General features: G+C 50.5%; 1 protein-coding gene across 1 annotated transcript; it reads left to right on the forward strand.

Annotated features, from left to right (window-relative positions):
• Positions 1–7,586: 7,586 nt before the first annotated feature.
• LOC140420387 (uncharacterized) lies at positions 7,587–10,057 on the forward strand. The gene is given in 2 exon segments (XM_072504390.1): positions 7,587–8,998; positions 9,000–10,057. Coding segments are annotated over 2 exon segments (1,515 nt in total). The 5' UTR covers positions 7,587–7,799; the 3' UTR covers positions 9,316–10,057.
• Positions 10,058–10,317: the final 260 nt, after the last annotated feature.

Consider the following 10,317-nt stretch of genomic DNA (forward strand, 5'->3'; position numbering starts at 1 on the left):
TGTTGGGCAATTGTGTGGGGATTGTTTGATGTTGGAGTTTGTTTGTATGAGCGGGGGGGGGGGAGGGGAGGGGGGGGAGAACAATAGGTGGAAGACTATCTGCCGCCGGGGATGGGGGCCGCCAAGCTAGCTCGGTGAGCTAGCTCTCGGAAGTGCAGTGGGGGGTGTGCATATGTTTGGTTTAGGAAAAGGGTTGGGTTACAGGGTGTTGTTGCTGGGGGGGGGTGAATGTTCTGCTGACAAGGGAGGGACTTGGGCTGAGGGACAGAGAGGAGGTCGGGGGCTGCCTGGGGGCGGACCGGTGGAGGCGCGGAACACGGGCTGGAGGTGGGCCTAAAAAAGGGGGTGGCTGAGCAGCGGAGGGTGGGGGGATGAGCCCCCCAACTAGGCTGATCACCTGTAATGTTCGAGGGTTAAATGGACCGGTTAAAAGGGCACGTGTGCTCGCGCAACTTAGGAGATTGAAGGTGGACGTGATAATGTTGCAGGAGACGCACCTTAAGATAACGGACCAGGTTAGATTGGGGAATGGCTGGGTCAGCCAGGTGTTTCACTCGGGACTAGATTGAAAGACTAGAGGGGTCACGATCCTGATCAATAAACAGGTGGTGTTTGAGGCGGGTAGAACAGTCTCGGACGTGGGAGGTCGGTACATGATGGTCAGTGGGAAACTGGAGGGGGTGTAGGTGGTATTAGTAAATGTATATGCGCCAAATTGGGACAATGTGGAGTTTATTAGGAGGATGCTGGGAAAGATACCGGACCTGGTCTCTCACAGGTTGGTCATGGGAGGGGACTTCAATACAGTTATGGACCCTGGCTTAGACCGGTCAAGCTCAAAAACGGGCAGGGTTCCAGCAATGGCAAAGGAACTAAGAGGGTTCATGGAGCTGATGGGCGGGGTGGATCCATGGATATTTAGGCAACCGAGGGTGAAGGAGTTCTCCTTCTCTCACGTGCATAAAGTGTATTCCCGGATTGATTTCTTTATTTTGAGCAGGGTCTTTCTGACTGGGGTAGTGGACACGCGGTATTCGGCGATTACAATCTCAGACCATGCACCGTACTGGGATGACCTGCAGGTTAGCAAAGACAGTAACCAGCGCCCGCACTGGAGTGGGACTTTTGGCAGATGAAGGGGTGAGCGAGTGGCTGAGGAAATGCATTCAGAACTACCTGCAGGTCAATGACACGGGGGAAACTTCGGCAGCAGTGGTTTGGGAAGCACTGAAGGCGGTGGTAAGGGGGGAGCCGATCTCGATCCGGGCTCATGGGGAGAAGGTTGACAGGGCAGAGACGGACAGACTGGTAAAGGAGATACTACAGATTGATAGGAGGTATGCGGAGACCCCCAGAGGCAGGACTATTAAGGGAACGACGGAGGTTGCAGGCGGGGTTTAGTTTGCTGACCACAGGTGGAGCAGCTGAGAAAGGTGAGGGGGGCGATTTATGAAGATGGGGAGAAGGCCAGTAGAATGCTCGCACAGCGGCTTAGGAAGAGGGAGGCAGCTAGGGAGATAGGGAAAGTAAAGGACGTAGATGGGAACCTGGTTGGTGATTCGGTCGGGGTGAATAAGGTGTTCAGAGATTTTTACAGCAGGCTGTACAGGTCGGAAACCCCTGCGGGGCCGGAGGGGATGAGGCACTTCTTGGAGGGGCTGAATTTCCCAATGTTGGACGTGGAGCGGGTAGAAGGGCTGGGGGCCCCAATTGGGCTGGAAGAGATAGTGGACGGCTTGAAGGCCATGCAGGCGGGTAAGGCCCCGGGTCCGGACGGGTACCCAGTAAAGTTCTATAAAAAGTTCTCGGGGATATTGGGGCCAGTGTTGTTGCGGATGTTCAATGAGGCAAGGGAGAGAGGGGTGCTGCGCCCGACGATGTCACAGGCAATGATTTCGCTGATTCTTAAGCGGGACAAGAACCCGGAGTTGTGTGGGTCCTACAGGCTGATCTCCCTGCTGAATGTGGATGCCAAGTTGCTGGCCAAAATCTTGTTCTCCAGGATTGAGGATTGTGATCCGGACATTATTGGGGAGGACCAGAAGGTTAAGGATAGGCAGTTGATGGCCAATGTAAGAAGGCTGTTAAATGTGATCATGATGTCCCCGGAAGGTAGGGAGATTGAGGTAGTGATCGCAATGGATGCAGAAAAGGCTTTTGATGGGGTAGAATGGGATTATCTGTGGGAGGTACTGGGACAGTTTGGATTTGGGCGGGGCTTTATTGACTGGTTCAGGTTACTGTATCAGGCTCCTGTGGCAAGTGTGTGGATGAACAGACAACTTCGGACTATTTTGGACTGCACCAGGGGACGAGAAAGGGATGCCCCGTCTCCCCACTGCTGTTTTTGCTGGCTATAGAGCCACTGGCAATTGCTCTGAGAGCTTCAAGGAGCTGGACTGGTTGGGGGTGGGGTGGAGCACAGGGTTTCGCTCTATGCGGATGATCTGCTTCTGAACGTTTTGGACCCAGTAGAGGGGATGGAGGAAATCATGAAGATTTTTGGGGAATTCGGCCGGTTTTCGGGGTATAAGCTAAACATGGATAAGAGTGAGATGTTTGTGGTTCAGGCGAGGGGACAGGAGGGGCGACTGGGGAGCTGCCGATCAGGTCGGTAGGGAGTCGTTTTAGGTACCTGGCATCCAAGTGGCACGGGAATGGGACCGGCTGCATAACTTGAATCTGGCCCGGCTAGTGGACCAAATGAATGACGATTTTCGGAGATGGGACGCGCTCCCGTTGTCTCTGGCCGGGAGGGTGCAATAGGTGAAAATGACGGTCCTCCCGAGGTTCCTATTTATATTTCAATGTCTCCCCAATTTTATTCCGCGTTCCTTTTTTAAGTGGGTCAACACGGTGATCACGGGCTTCGTCTGGGCGGGCAAGACCCCACGGCTAAGGAAGGTAACGCTCGAGCGGACCCAGGGAGAGGGCGGGTGGCGCTGTCAAATTTTAGCAATTATTACTGGGCAGCTAACATAGCCATGATCAGGAAGTGGGTGGTGGGGGAGGGGTCATTGTGGGTGCGTAAGGAGGCGACTTCTTGTAAGGGCACCAGTCTGGGGCGTTGGTAACTGCATCTCTGCCATTCCCGCTGGCACAGTACTCTTCCAGTCCAGTGGTGGTGGCGGCCCTGAGAGTTTGGGGCCAGCGGACGTGGCATGTGGGAGCAATGGGAGCATCGGTCTGGGCCCCAATTTGTGCTAACCACCGGTTTGCCCTGGGGAGTATGGATGGGGTGTTCCGGGTATGGCGGAGAGCGGGGATTGAGAGGATGGGGGATGTGTTCATAGAGGGGAGTTTCCCGAGTATGAGGGTGCTGGAGGAAAGGTTTGGGCTGGCGAGGGGAAACAAATTCAGGAATCTGCAGGTGTGGGACTTCCTTCGTAAACAGGTGTCAACCTACCCGCTCCTACCGCTGAGGGGGATTCAGGACAGGGTAATTTCCAGGGTGGGTAGGGGAGGGGAGCGTCTCAGACATCTATAAGGAGCTTATGGGGTCGGAGGAGATGCAGACCGACGAGCTGAAGCGTAAGTGGGAGGAGGAGCTGGGAGGTGAGATAGAGGATGGTTTATGGGCAGACGCGTTTAGAGTCAACACGTCTGCAACATGTGCCAGGCTCAGCCTGATACAATTTAAGGTTGTGCACCGGGCTCACATGACAGTGGCCCGGTTGATCAGATTCTTTTAGGTGGAGGACAGGTGCACCATGTCCACATGTTTTAGACATGTCCAAAGCTTCGGGGATTCTGGCAGGGGTTTGTGTACATCACGTCCACGGTGTTAAAAACAAGGGTGGCGTCCAGAGGTGGTGATTCTCGGGGTGGCGGAAGTTCCGGGAATCCAGGAGGAGAGAGAGGCGGATGTTCTGACCTTTGCTTCCCTGGTAGCCCGGAGACGGATACTTTTGGCATGGGGGGACCCAGAGTCCCCGAAGTCGGAGACCTGGTTATCGGACGTGGCTAGCTTTCTCTGGATGGAGAAAATTTAGTTTGCCTTGAGAGGTTCACTATTCGGGTTCACCCGGAGGTGGCAACCGTTCGCGACTTCCTTGCGGAAAATTAATTGTCAGCAGACGGGGGGGGGGGGGGGGGGGGGGGGGGGGGGGTGGGGAGAGTAGGTTAGGTTAGAGTCGGGGGTCAATAAGGGTGAGACCTGTACCAAAGGTAAACGGTTTTTGCACGATGTTTATGGTTTCATGTATCTTTTCTATTTTGTTGTTGTTTCTACATGCGCACGAACAGACTCAAAAACAGCTTCTTCCCCACTGTCACCAGACTCCTAAATGACCCTCTTATGGACTGACCTCATTAACACTACACCCTGTATGCTTCATCCGATGCCAGTGCTTATGTAGTTACATTGTATATGTTGTGTTGCCCTGTTATGTATTTTCTTTTATTCCCTTTTCTTCCCATGTATTCAATGATCTGTTGAGCTGCTCGCAGAAAAATACTTTTCACTGTACCTCGGTACATGTGACAATAAACAAATCCAATCCAATCCAAAATACCTCAATAAAATGTTTATTAAAAAATAAAATTAGGGCTGGACCGTTCAAGAGAGATGTTAGGAAGAACTTCTTCACTCAAAGAGTTGTAGAAGTTTGGAACTCTCTCCCACAAACTGCAGTTGAAGTTAGATCAGTTGTTTATTTTAAATGAGATAGATAGATTTTTGTAAATCAAAGAGGTTAAGGGCTATGGGCCAAATGCAGGTATATGGAGTTAGGTCACAGATAAGCCATGATCTCATTGAATAGCGGGACAGGCTCCAGGGGCTGAATGGCCTGCTCCAGTTCCTATGTTCCGAAAAGTTGTAAATCTCCATCCCACACACTCTCCCTCCATTCTCATTCTGCTGTTTTTAATATCAACCTCTCAATTTTCCTGAAGGTGCTGATTCAGGCTGTTTGACAGATCCATGCTCACTGCTTTATAATAATAATCTTTATTGTCACAAGTAGGCTTACATTAACATTGCAGTGAAGTTACTGTGAAAAATCCCGCATCGCCACATTCCGTCGCCTGTTCGTGTACACAGAGGGAAAATTCAGAATGTCCAAATCACTGAGGGACTGGTTTAGCACAGGGCTAAAAAGCTGGCTTGTAAAACAACAAGGCCAGCAGTGCGGGTTCAATTCCCGTACCAGCCTCTCCGAACAGGTGCTGGAATGTGACGACTAGGGACTTTTCACAGTAACTTCATTTGAAGCCTACTTGTGACAATAAGTGATTTTCATTTCATTTTTCATTTCACCGAACAGCAAGTCTTTGGAGACTTGTGGGAGGAAACTGGAGCACCCGGAGGAAACCAACGCAGACACGGGGAGAACGTGCAGACTCTGCACAGACCGTGACCCAAGCCGGGAATCAAACCTGGGACCTTGGAGCTGTGAAGCAACAGTGCTGATCACTGTGCTATCATGTGTTTCAACAGAATAAATAGGAGCTGCATTTGGCCCATCAAGCCTGCTCAACCATTCGATAGATAATTGGCCCCTCTACCTCAGCACCATTTTCCCTGTGTTGCAACCCTACAGGAGACCAAGGAATCTGCAACCTCAGATTCCCTCAGGCCTCACCCGAGTACCACCTACCTGGATGAGGCGGGCAGAGCTACACCCTTAACCCAGGGGCCTTTGTGACAAAAACACTTCAGCCCAAGTGTGGGTCGTGGACAGGAGACCCATCAGGCGACCGCCGGGCCAAGCACATCGGAACCACCCAGGGGTTCAGTCCAAAAATCTGGTCCCACCGTCTGTGCGGCGTCTGCACGTTCTCCCCGTGTCAAGCTGAGGGAGCAAAGGATGTCAATGTCTTTCAGAGAGAGAGAGAAAGATCTGGGCCAAGCTTTCCAGAGTCTGCACCCTCCCTGTATTCACTTCCTTTCCCTTCAGTTGCTGCAAGTGACCAATTGAAAGTCAGAATGAGAAAAGAAATGGAAAGGGGGAGAAAAGGAAGTGTTTTACTCCCAGATGTTTGAGACGGGAGGAGGTTTCTGTCTGTGTGAAGCTCAAACTTCGTTCACACAAAGCCGGAGCTCTAATTGGCTGGGGGACCAGAGTCCTTCCGGTCCTCCAATACTTCCTATCGGTCCAAACGTCACCAGTAAGGTCAGGCGTGGGCGCTCCGCCCCACGGACGCGGCTTCCCTTCTTCCCCGCACATGCGCAGTCCCGGGCCGGGGGAGGGGGAGGGTCACGGACTGGGTTGTCTCCCGTCAGACCCGCAGCACCGACCGGCGACACCGAGCAGTGAGTCCCGAGGCTCTCGGCAGCTTGACCAGGCTGCACGGAAAGAGCTGAAGCGGCTCCCTGACTCCCTGTCGGAAGGGAAGCCGCGCACCTCCCGCCAGACACCCGCAAATGTCAATATTTTTATTACTTTTGTTTTCATCATTTTTCAAACAATGAAAGCAGCAGAAAAACTGGCGGGAAATGGGCCCCGAGAACAAGAGATATTGCCGCAGAAATACAACCAGACATTGAGAATTCATTCAGAACAGGATATCTGAGGGAGCACAGCCTCCAGATGAAATGTCAGCAATTCAACAACCAGTCAACATGTTCACATAGTGAGTGGGGAAAGAGGGTTTGATTCTATAAAAACAGGAGGATAACAATGCAGCTCACACACCCCAAAGTATTGGGGAACTGACGAACAACATAGTCAACTTGAAATGGATCTGTCCTGTGTCTTGTATTTTTGTGCGCCCTTTCTTTTAATTTTAAGCTGTCCCTAACCTCTTATTTGTCCGTGGCTGTTTTTATTTGTGAAGCGGAGCCTTTTCCTCTCGGGGATATACTTGCTCTCTATCTCGTTAAATGTTTCTTTAAATATTCTCCACTGATCTTCAGTTGTTTGACCCAGTAACCGATCTCCCCAGTTTACCGTGGACAGTCTCTGTCTCATCCCGTTAAAGTCAGCCTTACCCAATTCTAAAATTCTACTGTCTGTAACGTGCTTTTCACTTTCAAACACTACAGTGAATTCAATCATGTTGTGATCACTATTTGATAAATGTTTGCGCAGTTAGGCTACCAACTAAATTAAGGTTATTACTCATAATTAAATCTTTTTTCAAATATATTTAGAGTAACCCAATTCTTTTTTCCCCAATTAAGGGGCAATTTAGCGTGGCCAATTGACCTACCCTGCACATCTTTTTAGGTTGTGGGGGTGAGACCCAGACAGACGGGAGAATGTGCAAAGGCTTTTATACTCTTAGCTCAGATTCTCTGCCCCTCCGAGTCCCGTCCCTGGAGACTAGGCTGTGAATCCCAAGGTACGGTTGTTATACTTACTGCTCCAATACTCCATTCCTTCCTGGAGACTAGGTATGGGGGAATGAGAGAGGAAAGAATGTTATGCAGAAACTAGAGTTGTTTATTCTGAATTGTTATCCGATACTGAGTTGACTTTGTAAACTCCTCCTGCAGGATATTACAAGAGGAGGAATTACACACAGAAGACTCAAACGTCACGTCTCGATCTGAAAGAGCCACTTGATTCGTTAGCATCTGAATATCATCGGCCTTTGAATCCAGAAGAATTAATGTATACCCAATCTGTCGGCATCAAAACATTTAAACCATCAGTGTGGCTGGAAAAGCACCGAGACACACACACCCGAGTGAGAGTGTTCCAGAGCACTGACTGTGGAAAGAGCTTTAACCAGTTACACAGCCAGAAAAAAAACACACCATTCACAGTGGGGAGAGACCGTACACGTGTTCTGTGTGTGGACGAGGCTTCAACTGGTTGTCCGACCTGGAGAAACACTAGGAGACCCAAAACATGGAGAAACCGTGGAAATGTGGAGACTGTGGGAAGGGATTCAGAGTCCCATCTGCACTGGAAACTCATCGACGCAGTCACACTGGGCAGAGGCCCTTCACCTGCTCTGTGTGTGGGAAGGGATTCAGTCAGTTATCCCACCAGCAGTCACACCAGCGAGTTCACACTGGGGAGAGGCCGTTGAACGGCCCTCAGTATGGGAAGGGATTCAGTCTGTTATCCACCCTGCGGATACACCAGCGAGTTCACACTGGGAAGAAGCTGTTCATCTGCTTACAGTGTGGGAAGAGATTTAGACAGTTATCCAGCCTGAAGTTACACCAGCGAGTTCACACTGGGGAGAGGCCATTCACCTGCTCTCAGTGTGGGAAGGGATTCAGTCAGTTGTCCACGCTGCGGATACATCAGCGAGTTCACACTGGGGAGAGGCCATTCACCTGCTCTCAGTGTGGGAAAAGATTTAAACATTTATCCAGCCTGAAGAAACACCAGCGAGTTCACACTGGGGAGAGGCCGTTCACCTGCTCTCAGTGTGGGAAGGGATTCAGATATTCATCCAACCTGCGGAAACACCAGCGAGTTCACACTGGGGAGAAGCTATTCACATGCTCTCAGTGTGGGAAAGGATTCAATCGGTTAACCCACCTACGGACACACCAGCAAGTTCACACTGGGGAGAGGCCGTTCACCTGTTCGCAGTGTGGGATGCGATTCATTCACTTATCTAGTCTGAAGACACACCAGCGAGATCACACTGGGGAGAGGCCATTCACTTGCTCTGTGTGTGAGAAAGGATTCACTCGGTTATCTAACCTGAAGACACACCAGCGGGTTCACACTGGGGAGAAGCCATTCACCTGCTCTGTGTGTGAGAAAGGATTCACTCGGTTATCTAACCTGCAGTCACACCAGCGGATTCACACTGGGGAGAGGCCGTTCACCTGCTCTGTGTGTGAGAAAGGATTCACTCGGTTATCTAACCTGAAGACACATCAGCGAGTTCACACTGGGGAGAAGCCGTTCACCTGCTCTCAGTGTGGGACGCGATTCACTCACTTATCTAGTCTGAAGACGCACCAGCACGATCACACAGTGGAGAGGCCATTCATCTGCTCTGTGTGTGGGAAAGGATTCACTCGGTTATCTGACCTGAAGACACACCAGCGGGTTCATACTGGGGAGAAGCCATTCACCTGCTCTGTGTGGGATGCGATTCACTCGCTTATCTAGTCTTAAGACACACCAGCGAGATCACACTGGGGAGAGACCATTCACCTGCTCTGTGTGTGAGAAAGGATTCACTCGCTTATCTATTCTGAAGAGACACCAGCGGGTTCACACTGGGGAGAAGCCGTTCACCTGCTCTCAGTGTGGGAAGGGATTCAGTGATTCATCCAACCTGCAGACACACCAGCGAATTCACACTGGGGAGAGGCCATTCACCTGCTCTCGGTGTGGGAAGGGATTCACTCAGTCATCCAACCTGCAGAGTCACCAGCGAGTTCACACTGGGTAGAGGCCATTCACCTGTGGGAAGGGAAAGCATGATTCATTGCATCTGCTGAGACACCAATAAGTTGACCAGTGATTACAGGAGTTGGATTCTGCTGTTATTGTTGCTACTCTCAATTACACCCAGAACAGCATTTTGTTCATTCTGTCAGTTGGTCAATGGGGAGGGTCAGAGGGTTTCTTTCTGCTGGACTGGCTGGTCTCACGACTTTGCCTCCAGTGGGCTGATGCTCTTTGTCTTGTTGCGAATACCTGGTTTCAAATTTCACAAGGATCACAGAGTAAAAGGATGTTTCGCAAGTGAGAAGATATTCAGTTTGCATTTCTGTTTGGATCCCCCAAAATCATGCCACATTGCCATGAAGATGGGCCGTGATGGTTACATGGTTTTTTTTCTCGTTTAATTTATCTGGGTGTTGCTCACAGAAGAACGCCATCAGGGTATGTGGGGCAAGTTGTCGGAGGTGGACTGGGAAACTGATGGGAGACGTAGAATAGCTAATATTTAAGGAATGATTACATATTTACCAGGGGCTCTCTCTCTATTGATTTTTTTGTGGTATACAAAAGAAGGATCAGTGTGTACGTACAGACACGGTTGTTCTTTCTTTCGCATTATTCACAGTGGTGGTTGTGGTTTCCTGTTTTTCGTTCCCCACTGTTTATTTTTGTTCCGGCTGTTGCCCCGGCCCACCCTCCCTTTTTCTCTTTTCTTGCGCCCCCCCCCCCCCCTTGTTTCCCATGCATCTTTTGTTGGGCATGGTTGGGTTCCATGTCTTCCTGCCCCTCTCTCATTCCCCCCCCCCCCTTCCTTACTGTGTCATGACTGCCTTCAATGTTCTTTGTCTTCTAAGCTGTTGGCTATAAACAGATCTCGGAACAACCAAGTGAATGGCTCCCACGTTTTGTGGAATTCCCCTTCCGACCTCGGAAAACTTTTGCTTGACCCTTCCGAATTTTATTAACTATTACTGGGCGGCCAACATATCGATGGTTAGTCCGATTT

The sequence above is a fragment of the Scyliorhinus torazame genome, chromosome 5, assembly GCF_047496885.1.
Source record: "Scyliorhinus torazame isolate Kashiwa2021f chromosome 5, sScyTor2.1, whole genome shotgun sequence".
Classification (NCBI taxonomy): domain Eukaryota; kingdom Metazoa; phylum Chordata; class Chondrichthyes; order Carcharhiniformes; family Scyliorhinidae; genus Scyliorhinus; species Scyliorhinus torazame.